Below are 16,046 nucleotides of genomic sequence, written 5' to 3'. Positions count from 1 at the left end.
AAATTCTCAATTTCATAAAATAAAACAGCACTTAACAACCACATCCTCTCTCATCTGGTCATCTCTCTCGGTTCGGCGGTTCCTCGACGCCGTTCCCCATCAGCACAGCTCGCCATCACAGCCAACGACTTCAGGTCACAACTCTATTTCTCTCTCTTCCTCTCTCTCAAATCATCGTCGCAGTTATCAGAAGCACAACCTTTAGTTTCACCCCAAGTCTCGAAGCCGAGTGATCCTAACAGCACTACCAACACTCCAGCGGCTTGGTATTTTTGTTTTGAGTAATGGTACAGCCACAAACTCTTGTACAAATTTATTTTGTACAAACTGATGTGACATGATAAGATTGGTTGAATTAAATATCACTTGGCACACATGATTTGTTTTTATTAATTTATATTTTCATTAAACCAATGAATTAATGCCACGTCAGTTTGTACAAAATAAGTTTGTACAAGAGTTTGTGGCTGTATCATTACTCTTTTGTTTTTAACTCTTTTTTGGTTAATTAGATTTTCAACTTAATATTTATTATCAGTCAATTTTTATAATTTTATTAGTTATTAGAGTTAATTGACGAGTGTTTTACTTGTGGGCTATTTGACTGAGACCCGGAGAGATAAAAGTCTTTAATCAAAATTTAAAATTTGATTAAAAATGGGTGAGAATGGTGAATTTGTTAATTATATGGACACTTTTGTCATCCTGATCTATGAAACTAATTTTATTTTTTGGATGATAATTAAGGTCTGTAGACTTCTTAGTTATTCAGGTACTTTGCAAATTTACAGATTGCTTATTGTGTATTAAAAGGGTAAGTAATCTTTAAGTGTAAAACATGACGGTGGATTTGTAGCACATTGAATTGTTGTCACTTTGATAATGAGATGGTTTAATGGTAACGTGAATTATTAACCCAAACCGTATTGCAGCTTGAGCTGAATTACGAAACTGAACCAAACTGAAATAATTTTTCAATCTATTTAGGTTGAATTGTTAAATCTAAACAATTTGTAAACCGAATTGAAAATTGAAAAAATCGAATTGAAAACTAAAATACCATGTCTATTTTGAAAATTTGAAATTATATATTTATAATTTGTTATGTAATATTTATAATTATGTAATATATAAGTTTTTGATAGAGAATGAATGAACGTAGGCATTAGATTGTTGTTTACTTTAAATTTAATGATACAATTGTTTTCTTTTTAAATTCATTTCATCTAGGCAGCTAGAGTTCGGTTTAAAAACCGGGCATAAACCCAGGTCCGGGCATTTGTTGTAGTGATCCAGGTCGGACCTGGGCAGGACCAAAGCCGAGTTGGACTCGGTGTTTTGCCAACTGTGATTCAATTCTTAAGTTGAAGTGTGTGATTCAGACAAAATTTATATGTTTATATGTTGATATTTTACATGTTCAAGACTAGTTGTAAACGACAGAATAAAATGGTGCATCTAATATGCATCTAATTAAAATTCTAATGACATAATTTTATAATGACTTTATGTTTACTATATATACACTTATTAAAAAAAGTGTAATTTTATTTTTTTATCTTTTATCGTGAAACTGAAACGACCCGCCCCGCAACTCCCCAGGACAAGTCTATCTAAACTCGTAAAATCGAAACTATTCTATAAAAATTTCGGCAGAGTCTCCCTTATAAATAAAACATATCCAATCCTGCAAATTATAAAGCAACACTCCCAAAATAATTTAATATCCAACCATCCTCCATAACCAACTTCACAAATCAATATATCAAACATCATCCAAATCATCCTCATATCAAAATACATCGATTATCCTTAATAACATAAAATAATAAATAAACACAGCTCGCAAAAATCTCAAATATAATAATAATTAAATCTACGACTCCTAGCACCATCACGTGGCCACAATATCACACTAGCGTTCACTATTGGGTTGACTGATGTACCTGTAAATCTCCTGTGGGGGGGGAATATAATAAAAGAGAGATGAGTATAAAACTTAGTGAGCTCAGTGAGTGGATAGTAGTTGCTGACAATTTAATAAATTTATTTAAAATCATTTAATCTTTCTCAAATCACTTTCTCAAATCACTTCCTCAAATCAATTTCATAAATCAATTTCTCAAAATATCATAAGAACTTGCTCAAACTCATTTAATGCAAATCAGTTCATTGAAACACTATAATAAATATATTTGCATAAAATCGATGGAATCATATAATACTCATCATATCAAATACTGAATACTAAAAACTATCATCAAACAAGTACCCAGGGGATAATCTGATCATATCCGGACCTCGACGGACGGGCAATGACGTACTATCTGGGTAACGTCACGCCCCGGAGCTACAACGGATAGATGGGGACGATCTCATCTCATATCTCATATATCTGTACTGTGCATGCATAAGCCCCCAAAAGGCAAAAGCGCCCGAACACACGGCCCAAAGCCTCTATGTGTGTCCCGACGGGCCCCAAAGGCCTCTATCTCATCTTATCTGTATCTCTTGTCTGTATCACTTTTCTCATCTCATATTATCTGTTTCTCTGTATCTGAAGGAAAGGGTACTGTCTAATGATTTCAAAAATAACATATACATAAACATAGAATCTCATCTGAAATCTCATTTTCTTTCTATTCAACATATCTCAAAATCTGCTCAATTCTAATATCATGCCTTTACTCAAAAACGCTAATCAAATCATTAATCAAACTCATTCTCAATAACAATAAAGACCAACACATAGATAAAAATTAATTTGCCGGAAAATCATTTAATCGAAGCATTAAATACTTATCATACAATCAGCATATACTATGAAAATAAGTTTTGTATATTCCACTCACAGTGATGATGTCTAGACTCGGTATCAACAACGTCTGCGGGTTGATTCTTGTTCGCGGATGCGGATCCTCCTAATCACGGAAACACTATAATTATTCTCCGTAAATAGAAATACAACCAATTTAATATAATAAATCTCGAATCAAATCTCTATTAACGATAAACTATTCCCGCATGAGTAAAATTACCAAAATGCCCCAACATGCCAAAATTACAAAAATACCCCCAACATCAATATTTTACCAACTTATCCTCAAACTTCATTATTTTACCAAATTATCCTCATATTCGTCAATTACCATATTGTCCTCAATTCAGATTACATAAATTAATCACATTGTCTGAAATTACGAAATTACCCTCGGGGCATAAAATTACCGAAATGTCCTTAACATCTTAAATTACCGAATTACCCTCGAAATCACAAATTACTTCACTGCCCTCACTCAACATTACCAAAATGTCCATTAATTACATGAAATTACAAATTCACCCCAAAAGGTCCATGAATTTACCGAATTGCCCCTTGCCGGTCAACGGTGACCGGACTTCAGTCAACGACGACAGGGAGCTTAGGTCTGCTAGTTCCGGCCTCGGTGAGTCCAACGGTGGTGGCCGTGAGTCGCCACGCTCGCTGCTGGCGGCGGATCGAAGCTCCAAAGATCCGCAAGTTTCCGGTGATCGTTCGGCGGTTTTCCGGCGTCCCTGGTGATCGTGGTTGGTCGGAAATTGTTGCTGGAGATGTGAGGAACCAGTTACAAGTGGTGGTGCGTCACAAATCCGACGGAATCAACGGCGATGAAAACAGATCTTGGCCGCCACTTTCGAGCTCCAATCGCCGGGGTTCTGGCCAGTTTCCGGCGACGAGGACCACGGGGATACGACGGTCGGCTTCCAAGCTTCAGATCGGTACCAAGTACGGCCGGTAAGGTGGCCGGAATTAGGAGATCCGTCCGGGTCAATATCGCGGGTCTGGGTCGGGTTTTCGGGTCAACGGGTCAAAATTCCTCTCTCTCTCTCTCTCTCTCTCTCGGGTTCTCTCTCTCAGATGCATGCCCATTTCCAGTTTATAAAATCCAGCCTCCTCTTTGTTCTTTTTTTTTAAGCTTAATACAAATTAAGCTCAATTCGGACCCGTAATGAAAATAAAATCCGAGCATCGGCGCGTGTAATCGCGCTCAATTATTCTCGATAAAATGTCGTGACGAATTTAAAAATTATAAGCGAAGAGGAAAAATTAAATCGCACTCTTAATTAAGAAATCCGAAGTGCATATGTTACAGAAACAGTAATTGAAAATTATATAAAACAAATATTTGCAATAATAGGATATAAGCTAGGCTTAAATCAAATTAAGAATAATTAAAAAAACTATAATTTAAATAACTGACAACTATTTCTTAAAGTTAAATTAAGATTGGAGATGATTTTGTTTTAAATCAATGGTCCATAATAATCCCACTATTGATGCCATAATATTTTTAACAGCATCACATAAGATCCTAAATAAATCCTCGTTATCTCCTTTTTTTTTTCACAGGCAACAAAATGTTCAAAATTTAAGTGAGAATTAAAATTCATTATCATGTATATATAAAAAATAATTGTAGAAGAACAAAGCACTTATTGTAACGAAAATAAATCAATAATTCCTAATACTAATAATAAAAATAAAATCCAGAAAGATGTTATCTATTTTTCTTAGGCCTGCACACACTAAGAATAGCAAAATGCACCTTGATTTCGCTTATCCCTCCAAGTGTCAGGGCTGTTAGACATTGGAGAGATGAACAAGTCTCTCATTTCACTAAGAAATTAAGCATGTGAGAGAGAAATGCTCTTCTTACTTCTAGAGCCATGAAATTTTCCTAGTTTCTCTTAACCTAGCTCACAAAGGACACATATTCCACTTGTATCGTGATTGAATGAACAAACCTTGAGTAAAAGATAGCACAATCTTTAGAATTGAAGAAAAAAAAAATTTGAGATGCAAAAGGATTCGACTAAAACGCTAACGTTTGTTTGGTTCCAAAAGGAAAACGGTACTTTTTGGTTCAATCGCCCTTTTCGCTTTGTTCACATAAACTAAAAAAAAAAAAAAAAAAGAGAGAGAAGAAAGATTGAAAGATACATTTGACCGTTACGTGGTTGCTGCATTGTTGAAAATTTTTGTTTTAAAGCACATAAATCCTTAATTAGTTTATGTAAAAATCACTTTGATTGATTGAGGCCAATATTCTTTAATTTGTTATGTTGTTTTCAAAAATTTACTTGAAGGGGGCATGGCATAGTGTTAACGCGGAAACAAAGATAGTAAAGAAGTACAATGAGCAAAGAGCAGAGCAGCGTGGCAAAGGCATGGGAGGCTACGATACGCAAAACACAAGCAGCAAGACGGCGAGCAAACAGCATATTTGGGACAATGTCTATAACCCATGCGGATGATGACAATGAGGTAGATCCTGAACACAACAATAACAAGCCCGCCTCCTTAGGAGAGACATACCTTGCTGATAAAATTTTGCCTAATGGAGATTATTACACGGGACAATGGTACGAAAATTTTCCTAATGGACTTGGAAAATATTTATGGACGGATGGGTGTATGTATGTAGGCGAATGGCATCGTGGCAAAACGATGGGGAAAGGAAGGTTTAGTTGGCCATCTGGGGCTACGTACGAAGGCGAGTTCAAAAGTGGATTCATGGATGGTATTGGTACTTATACAGGATCTAATGGGGATACTTATAGGGGGCAATGGGTTATGAACTTGAAACATGGACATGGTGTAAAAAGTTATGCCCATGGAGATTGTTACGATGGAGAATGGAGATGTGGGATGCAAGAAGGGCAAGGGAAATATAATTGGAAAAATGGGAATTATTATATTGGGGAATGGAGAAAAGGAGGGATTTTTGGGAAGGGTACATTTGTTTGGAGTAATGGAAATACATATGATGGGTATTGGGAAGATGGTATGCCTAAAGGAAATGGAACTTTTAAATGGCCAGATGATAGTTTTTATGTGGGAAATTGGAGCAAGGATCCTAATGAACAAAATGGGACTTATTTTCCATCGGAGACGTCACCGGAGGAGAATCAAGATTGGGATCCCCGGAGTGTTTATGATGTTGATTTATCAGGTTGTGAGGTAAATGATGTGGATGGAGAGAAACTGTCAGTATTGCCATCACAGAAAAGACTTGCTATGTGGTCTTCTTCTAAAAATGATGACAAGGCTAGGAGAATGTCAGTTGATGGGAGAGTGAGTGTGGGTATTGAAAGGCCATTTGACAAGTTGCAAATATGGGATAATGCTACGGCAGGCGCTGTCACCGGCGATGGTTGTGATGTTAATGTTGTTGGTGATCGGGAGAACATAGGGAGAATTTCGGATGGTGGTGATTTATTAGCATCAGTTGATGATGGGAATCCCAAATGGAGTCCTTTGCAACCATTAAAACTACCAAGGCCCGGGAAAAGGCAAGGAGAAACAATAAGTAAAGATCATAAAAACTATGAGCTTATGCTTAATCTACAATTGGGAATAAGGTACTGCAAAATTTTTTAACCCATTCTATGATTCAATTTTAGGTGGCCAGCTTAAAAAAATACTGCTTAAAAACTACTTGAAACGACTCTGTACAATGTTATGGAGTTTTTAATTTTCTCTCAAGATTTTTCCATCAAACAATCAATGCATCGGGCATTTAGGATTTGATAGCTTTTAATTCAAATATGTTGATTAAATTTATACATCTATCAAATATATGTTGTGTTAATCTTTGGACAACCATGTTTGGTGCACTATATTTGAAAATTTTGAGGCCTCTCTCAACCTCTAAATTTTTGTAAAGAAATACACACACACACACACACACACACATATATATACATAGGCACATATATATACAAAATAATTTCATCCAAAGATTTGATCATATAAAAGTCAGGTATAAATTAATAGGCAAAAATTTTGACTTCAATACAATATATTTTATCTTGTAATATATTGAAATTTATGATTTTTATTTTTTAGCTTATCCATATGGTTAGGGATAATTATAACCATAACTATAACTCTACACACACACACACACACACATATATGTATGTATCTATGTATGTATGGTGGACCTTTATTCTTTACATAATGATGTAAGTTATATTAATTACAGAGTTACACCAATCAAGTTAAGTGTAGTTTACTTGATACAACTCTATGCATGTCTAGCGCAAATCCTGTAGTTGATATAACTTATATCATTATGTAAGAGATCTCTTGTAATATATATATTTGAAAATTTCAATTATCCACACTTGTGCAGGTATACAATTACATCATATGATGCAATAGTGTAATAGGCTATATATATGAGATTTAGAGATGTCAATAAGTTGAGAAGTAGAATTTTGACATAATTATTAATATTAAAAAAATATATGGTATTTTGACATATTTTAATTGTTTCAATTTCTCAGTAATTTTCTAAATGTTATTAAGTCATTTTATTCGGTGCAAAATGCAAATCCCTCTAATTTACACAGGCATTCAGTGGCAAGACCTGGTCCAGCTGCGTCTCTTGATCTGAAGGCTTCAGCATTTGATCCCAAGGAAAAAGTATGGACAAAATTTCCACCAGAAGGATCCAAACATACTCCGCCACACCCATCCGGTGAATTTAAATGGAAGGATTACTGCCCATTAGTTTTTAGGTAATTTAACTAAATAAATATTAATTTAAATAGAATTTGCAATCTTCATAGTCCGTTAAAGTTCTAATTAATTAATTTGTATTTGTTCGATTAGGACATTAAGAAAACTGTTCAAGGTAGATTCAGCTGATTACATGTTATCTATATGCGGGAACGATGCACTTAGAGAGCTTTCATCTCCTGGTAAAAGCGGTAGCTTCTTTTACTTGACCAATGACGATCGCTACATGATTAAAACTATTAAGAAGTCTGAAGTTAAAGTAAGTTTGCACTAAATAGTATATATATTTTCCTAGCTAATTAACCAGTGCCAGCTACCATTTAATTTTAATTTGCATTGGTTAATCATCAGTTGATTATTTGTACCACATGGTCAGGTTCTTATAAGGATGCTTCCAGCTTATTATAATCATGTTCGAGCACACGAGAACACTCTGGTGATCAAATTTTTTGGTCTACACTGTGTCAAAGTAACCGGCCCAATTCAGAGGAAGGTAAGTATAAAGAAAACGTGCATGCGAATGATAAAATTAATGCTATGAGTATTACTCTTAATATTTTAATTTTAATAAAAAAATATTACAAAATTACCTGGCATATGAATTATTATTAAGCACAATTTATTATAATTAAATATTATATAATTACATTGAATACCTATATAGCACACTCATTATTTAATACATAATTTTCATCGCTTAAATCCTGAAACTTTTATTTCCAACATTTTAATCAATATATGGATGAACAATAAGAAAATCTTTATTTTAAAAAAATTTGATTACAAAGTATGTGCAATCATTTTTATTTTTCAAAAATAAAATAAACATAAGTACTGTAAAATAACCAACTTTTTTTTGGCTTTCGGCTATTCTTCTTCTTCTACTTCCTCTTCTTTTGCTTCTTTGCTACTTTTTTTTTTTAGTATTTACATAATATGTTTTTATTATTATGTTCTCATTGCAAGTTGTTTCAGATTCAAAATTCAATATTGAACATAAAACTTAACAACTAAAATAATGTTAAATCATTTTTTTACAACTTGATTTGATTTTGTTGTAAATGTATGTTAGATTTGTTAAAATTGGGTTTGTTGAATAACTTTATTGGTCTTTTAATTAGTAAATAAAATTAAATGATTTAAATTGTAAAGTAAGGAATTTTTTTTTGAAATTTTACAGAGTTTACAAGGTAATATTTATTTTTTAAAAATTAATATATGAGTTAAGAATGGCAATGGGCACCACCCGTTGCCAATTTGTTATTGCTAAATCGGCACATGCAAAAACATTAAATTATCAAACTCGCCCGCAACCCGTAGTGAATTTTTATTTTTTTTAAAATCCGCACACTAAGAGTTTTAATAATTAACAAACCCACCTGCAACCTACATCAAATTTTTCTTTTGCGAGTTTTCTCATTTAAAATTACAAATATTAAAAAATACTTTTTATAATACATAAAAACTTAAATTATATCATTCAAACTATAAATTTGTCACAATAACCTAAAAAGTCTGCAAAAAATACTTAATTCTAAATTCTATGAATGTAAATAAGAAATTAAATTTTTAACATTAAAAAAATAAAAAAATATTTAGTCCAACACAAAGCTTTTCTGTTGTAGGTAAATTATCGTAACTAATATCAATGGCTTGCTCCATCTTTTTAAGTTAAAGCAGACATTGATAAGTAAATTTTATAAAGCTATTGTTAACAATTAATTAAACAAATAAAAACTCAATATTAGTAAGCAATCATTAGGTTCAAGTTATTAAAGCAAACAAAAAAAAAAGTCAAATTAAAATGAAATATTAGTAATACTAAACTTGAAAATTATAAAATTTCTACTTATTAAATTATTGTGTCTATCTTGATACATACATACATACATACATATACATACATAGGTTACATTTAGGAATAAGGACCTTTAATTTACATATATTTATGATTATATTTTTTAATGTAACTTTTATGATTAAAATTAAAAATATAAATAATTAAAATGAAAAATACGGATTGGCGGATACTTATTAGTACCCAGTGGATTATTGCTGAACACAACCCCACTTGCAATTCGCAGTGGGGCTTACTTGTAGTGCGCAGGATTTTACAATCAAGTCTGCGGGTTGGTCGGTAATTTTGTCATTCCTAATATGAGTGTATTCAGTAATAAAGTATTCAAAGTAATTGTAGAGTACAACTATCCCCACCCTAATTCTATTAGTTTGAAAATGATAGAAGCGTCCTACTAGTATCCGGTGCTTGGTTCAGTTTTAATTGAGTCAAACCAAATTTCCTTTTTGGGTTTGGGTTCGATTTGCAATTGTTAAGTTTAACAGGTGTTAGTTGGGTACAATTATTTTGAAAACTGAATCGAAACAATGAAAAATACATAATAAACCGATTTATCAAACCAAATCAAAATTTTGGTTTCAGGTCAATGCTCACTCCTTGATCCTACTAGCGTATATATGTAAATAATAGTATGTAAATAATAACCATCACAGTTTTTCGCTATTTACTCATATTCAGTTTTTTTATTATTGATGTTAAGGTTGATATTACAGCAGATGTTCAATAACACACTTTTTTTTTCAATACATAAATTGTGCATAAAAATTAAAGATTGTTCTCAATACCAAAGTGTGATAAATGTTTCTTGTTGATGCTGCAACCTTATCACACTCGTAAATTAACGAGTGTCTTAATTTGGTTTTTCTGCTGTAGGTGCGCTTCATCATAATGGGAAATCTCTTTTGCTCGGAGTTTACAATTCATAGACGTTACGACCTGAAAGGATCGTCTCTTGGTAGATTAACAGACAAGCCTGAGGCAGAAATTGATGAAACCACTATTCTTAAAGATCTTGATCTCAATTTCATATTTAAACTACAAAAGTCTTGGTTTCAAGAATTTTGCAGGTCTATATATCAATAATTACATATATGGTTAATAACTGGTAGTCAGGTTTGAATGTTCGGATATTTTGGATTTGAACTAAAATTAAAGTTGTACAAGGATGTAAAGTAACCTTTACAACTCAGATTCTGATTCAATTTGAATTTATAAAATCTGAACATCCAAAACTTGAACATAACTATATGGTTAGCAAAATCCCTTTGTTTACATGTTGGAAGTTAGTTGATTGTTTTGCTTGTTTGTTTTAGGCAAATAGATAGAGATTGCGATTTTCTTGAGCAAGAGAGGATTATGGACTATAGTCTTCTAGTGGGTCTTCACTTTAGACAAGTTTCTGGAGACAGAGAATTGATTCCTTGTGGTGCTGACCCAGGTTAGTCAATAAAACTAATTAATTAATTAGTTTTGATTTAATTAACATCACTCACTTTGATTTAATAATGTATTATAGACTCTCTTGCAAGAAATTATACCTAACTACATATAATTTTGTGCAGGTGACTCCGAGATTGTTGTCGTTCCTCGACTATCTAGAGTAGATATAGATCACCTACTTCTCGACCCAGATAGGTAATATACACATCTTTTAATCTTTTACAATTAATGCTAGATCACTTGACTATTTGTACAAATTATTTTAGGGCAAATGATTGATGTGCCCATTTGTTTTCAAAAGTAACTGAAACACAACTCAAGTTCTAAAATCCTCTCTGTGTTAAAGTTTTAACAGGTAAATCACTTTTTCTAATTACGGCGCAATTCTATCTTTTAAAAATTTAATTTGACAATAAAATATAATTTTGTCAAGTTTGAAAGACAAAATTGCCTATAGAAAAATGGGATCAGGCTACGGTGCAACTGTGGCACCGTGCCACAATTGCATCTAGTCGTTGGATGCAGTTGGATTGGTAGGGTCCACTGACATCCAACGGTTAGATGCAATTGTGGCACGGTGCCACAGTTGCACCTAAGGTTCCCCCAGAAAAATGATTTGAAAGTTAATCTTTTAACTTTAAATGGATGTCAATGGATTTTAAAATTTTGAAGCGGTTTTGATAACTTTTGAAAACTAAGAAAGCAAGTTTCAATTATTTTTCCACTGTTATCTATGTACACTTACATACATAATTTGTATTATAAATAATATGACATGACATATCATTCATTAATTAGTAAAATATACCAACTATTTAACCTGACTGACACCATATTATTCTTTAATTAAACTAAGGTAGTATGACTATCATTATCGTGTCAATATAATTTTTAAATAATAATTTCTTGAAAGAGTATGTGATTGTGGAATTAGCAAAAAACTGGAGAATATTAATTAATAAACAATACATTGCAGAAGGGATAGTATTAGATTAGGCGGGAACATGCCAGCACGTGTTGAAAGAACAGTGAGAAGAGGTGAATTTGAGCTGCAACTGATAGGAGAACCAACTGGAGAATGTTATGAAGTTATAATGTTCTTTGGAATTATCGACATACTTCAAGACTATGACATTACCAAGAAGCTTGAGCATGCTTATAAATCTATTCAATATGATCCCACTTCAATATCAGCTGTCGATCCAAGGCAGTATTCAAAGCGGTTTCGTGATTTCATTTTCAATGTCTTCTCTGAAGATATTCAACTTTAAACCGACACCCAGCGGCAAGTTTTTGAAGTATAATGCATGACATATACCACACTAGAGATTGAGTCCCAATGAAATGATTAGAAATCATTTTTCTTTCTTGATTTATTATGGAGTTATACATGATTATATACTATGTTAGCGAAGTCAATTTGTCAAAATTTATAAAAGTTGTTGTAGCCTGGAGCTAGTGTCTACCATAATACAAATGTAAAAGTATATTGTATGTAGTGCTAGAATGAATTCTTTATGCAATCATTATTTTGTCTCGGGAGAAGGAGAAGTGTCCCTGGGAATTTTTGTCATTTTTTTGTTGAATTGAAACTATATCTATATATATATAGAGGATTATATGTGAAATGGAGTTGGATAAATCTATTTTGCTGAAGAAATGAGCTCAGGTTTTTACATAAAAAATTTGTATTTGTTTGTGAGAAAATTTAGGTATTTGCTAGGACAAATAAAATATTGACATGTGGAAACAAAAAGTCAATAAGAAGAAAAGTTAACTCATTGACTAGACACGAGAATAGCTCAGACAGACAAGAGATATAATCCTTATAGAAGGACATTTTCAGAAATATTTCCTCTTAAGGGGCATAATTGGAACTCAAATGTAGTAGCTACAGCTCACATGTGAATAGAAGCATGATATCAGAAAATATATATTAGGCTGCAAACAAGAGTCCAATGGAGGAAAGGGCTTCGCTAAACAAAGTAATAAGAGATAGCCACGTCAGTAATCCTCAATTGTCTCTTGAAAACTAATAGGACACTACACCAGTGTCTGCAATGTCGCAAGAGGCAAAGGATGAATGAGTGCCAAAGGCTTGCTTGCTCTCAAAACTCATAAAGTCACCATCAAGTGAGCTAAGTGAAAAGAAGAAAATAGCTCCATATGTGGGAGACAATCCGATGAGAATACTCTTCGTATCTGGATTTATTTAAAAAAAAATACCAAGCACACTCTAATATAAAGCTCGTAAGTTTTCTATATTTGTTAACTTCAGTATTTTTAACTAGATATGAAAAAAAAGTCTGGGCCCTTTTTTAGCGGCCTGGCCAAACCCATAAATGACCCATCCAGGCCCACGGGCTTTATGCCTGACCCGCAACGAATGGGTCTAGTTATGGGCTAAAAATTTAAAAGCCCACAGTAGATTGGGCCTAGATATGGGCTCATGGGCTCAAGCTTCATATTTTATAAATAATTTTTTTTTATTTTATATACTATGGGCTTTATATTTTAAATTTTATATATTATATATTATATATTTTGTGTATTTGAATATTAGTCTATTATATATTGTATAATCAATTAATCATCTTTAATTTAAGTGTGCCTTTATTGTTTCTCCATTTTAAATTCTATTAAAAATTCATTTTAAAAAATTTATCTAAGCCCTCGGCCTGGGCTTGTGGGCTTTAGGCCCAAGATCGCCCTGTCTAAATATGGTGGACTTTTGGAGGGCTTGGGCTTGCTATTAATAACTTGGGCCTAGACTTGGACTTCAAAAAGCCCGGGCCAAGCCTTTAAATATCTTTAACCTTTGAATCTTGCTACACTTGCCATTAACAAAACTTTAGGGTTTCACATTCGTTGGGCTATATTGGAATATCAATGAAAACTTAAAGGGTTTTGCATGTTAAAAGATCCAAGCTTTATTCCTCACTCTACTCACCTTCTTTGATCTCCAAACTCACCTAATTAACCGAATCAAATTTACTTATGTAGCTACACTCTCTAATACAAATTAATTTATTTAATCAGATTTGGCCAAAATTCGGTTAAAAGAATTAGCACTATCTGATTGGGGAGTGCAAAGAAAAGCCTCTACTGGTGGTTGCCAAGTTGGTTTTGATTTGTGTTTGAACAAAATGGAAGATTGATTCTCTAGTGACAATCTCACCAGGGTCAAGGAACATGAGCATGACCGCACAACTGAGATAATAAATAAGATGACAAAGAACAAGCAAAGGACATCTGTGAAGATTGGTTGATGAGTTCGACGAAAAAATTTACGGTGTAATTGGTTTGCAATCACCATGTCTAGAAGTTGGGTTGAGCAAACATGTTAATCCACAATCTCCTAGGTACAAGCAAGATGGCCAACAATCATAGGCACCTAAAGGGAGTAAATAGGCAAACGTTTCGGCAACTAAATCAAAGTTACACTACCCATATTCAAAAAATAACTGATCAAATGCCATTACTAGATCTGTGGGGAGTATACGATGAAAGCATAGAATAAAAATAATAAAAGACCTGAGGGATAAACTCAATGCTAAGACATCTCCTCCAAATAAAGATGATTCATTTAGGAACTAGGGTGTGCTTTAGGAGATCCTAGACAACGTTACTTTCATAAAGGATCAAGTGTATAAACTCTAAAAGAAAGATAGCTCCGTCACTAAAGATCAAGTGCTAATAATTTACCAATTGTAATTTACCATGAAAATTCACAAAGCCATTCTCCCACTGATTTTAGCATGCCTCGGATCCCATAATATCGGTGTGACTCTAACTCTATTGAGCATGCTAAGTTATATCGAGACTAAATACTCATCAAAAGGAGTGGAAGAAAAGGCTGTATGCAGCGTAATTAGACATACTCTCATAGGGCTAGCCAACTCTGAAGTCTGGTAGTATAGCCACTATGCATCAAATTCAAAGGAGAATTTAAGCCTATAGTGTCGTTTGTAAATCATTTTTGCTAAAAGATTCTAAGTATTTGTGCCTTTAGAAAGAAAAAATAACTTTTGGGGAGAGAAATTGTGGATTTTATTTCAAAAGGTTGAACCATCAACATATGGAGAAGTTGGAACCAGAGATTCGCAACAAATTGAGTACAAGGAAAAGTGTCATTCGAAGCACCAAAAGAATAGGATCACATCAAGGAAAGGTAGGGAACAATCTTGAAATCCTAATATACCCCTAGTTAACGAGTTTGAAAATATTTATAGTGCTTGCTCGACTATGAAACCTTAAGTCGTTGTAACTTCTTAGTAGAATTCACCAATGACTCAGGTGAAGAATAAACTCTAGGAGAACTAAGTAAATACCTAACTGAGGTTCTTAACAAAATTCACCAATTACTCAGGTGAAGAAGGAACTCTAGGGGAGCTAAGCAAGTACCTAAATAATCCTGGGAAATTTATGTGGATTGATCTTTAACTTCATCTGGAATGCAATAATGCTAAGAAAATACTACCAGAACTCCGTTTTGGACATTCTTCTTTATCTTTTTTGTTTACATTTTATATATGTTTGTAATAATGTATGCAGGACTAGTGGGTGCCTTAGTGATTCACCTTAATACTTGGTTGTTCTTTTTAATCCTTAAAAGTCTTTATGACAGAATTAAGAGGCTTGTGAGTCAGGTTCACTTATGTTGTGTTATATAATAACTAGAGCTATCATTACCTAAAGGAAATTTATCTATAACTGCATGTTTTTTGCCTCTCAAATTGAGTACATCTCTTTTAAGTCTCCTTATGGTGTGAATGAATGTTGAATCTCTGATTATAAATGCCACTGGGTTAACTAAGGATAGCATGATGATTAATGATTTACACATTTTCGTATGATTGATTACATATAGATAATCTCCACTATTATTTGCCACATTTGATATTTTGGATTTTTTTTTAACTCAGCATAGTGTTACAGATAAATATTATCACGATATTTGAACGAGGAGAAAAATTGGAACTCCTGACCTGAACCTATTGAAAAGATCATCTCCAGTTCAAAAATGAAGCATATGAACACAACAAAATAAAGATAAAAAAATAATGAAAAACACAACATTTAAGATAAGATCCAATGAAAAAAAAAATGGTTGGTGGATAATTTATCTTTTACATTTGAGGGTAAAAATTTTATTTACACAGTATTTCGTTAGTTCTCTTA

General features: G+C 33.1%; 1 protein-coding gene and 1 long non-coding RNA gene across 2 annotated transcripts; one reads left to right on the top strand and one right to left on the bottom strand.

Annotated features, from left to right (window-relative positions):
* Positions 1–1,694: 1,694 nt before the first annotated feature.
* LOC112499573 (uncharacterized) lies at positions 1,695–4,070 on the bottom strand. Its single transcript, XR_008052039.1, has 3 exons — positions 3,366–4,070; positions 2,853–2,921; positions 1,695–1,957 (listed from the first exon to the last, which is right to left on the bottom strand). It is a non-coding gene; the product is annotated as an uncharacterized LOC112499573 (long non-coding RNA).
* A 1,073-nt stretch (positions 4,071–5,143) lies between these two features.
* Positions 5,144–12,136, top strand: LOC102626695 (phosphatidylinositol 4-phosphate 5-kinase 5). Its single transcript, XM_006477534.2, has 8 exons — positions 5,144–6,402; positions 7,399–7,566; positions 7,661–7,826; positions 7,944–8,060; positions 10,299–10,492; positions 10,739–10,863; positions 10,988–11,060; positions 11,842–12,136. The coding sequence occupies exons 1-8, from the start codon at positions 5,177–5,179 to the stop codon at positions 12,134–12,136; spliced, it is 2,364 nt and encodes a 787-aa protein (XP_006477597.2). The 5' UTR covers positions 5,144–5,176.
* Positions 12,137–16,046: the final 3,910 nt, after the last annotated feature.

The sequence above is a fragment of the Citrus sinensis genome, chromosome 9 (genome assembly GCF_022201045.2).
Source record: "Citrus sinensis cultivar Valencia sweet orange chromosome 9, DVS_A1.0, whole genome shotgun sequence".
Classification (NCBI taxonomy): domain Eukaryota; kingdom Viridiplantae; phylum Streptophyta; class Magnoliopsida; order Sapindales; family Rutaceae; genus Citrus; species Citrus sinensis.
This window is presented reverse-complemented; position numbering and strand designations above follow the sequence as displayed.

What these genes read in the sequence shown, in the direction of transcription:
- LOC102626695 (XM_006477534.2), top strand. Translation starts at nt 5,177, where the DNA reads ATGAGCAAAGAGCAGAGCAGCGTGGCAAAGGCATGGGAGGCTACGATA. An exon ending in AATCTACAATTGGGAATAAG is followed by an intron (nt 6,403 to 7,398) that starts GTACTGCAAAAT and finishes TAATTTACACAG; the next exon opens with GCATTCAGTGGCAAGACCTG. An exon ending in CCGGCCCAATTCAGAGGAAG is followed by an intron (nt 8,061 to 10,298) that starts GTAAGTATAAAG and finishes TTTCTGCTGTAG; the next exon opens with GTGCGCTTCATCATAATGGG.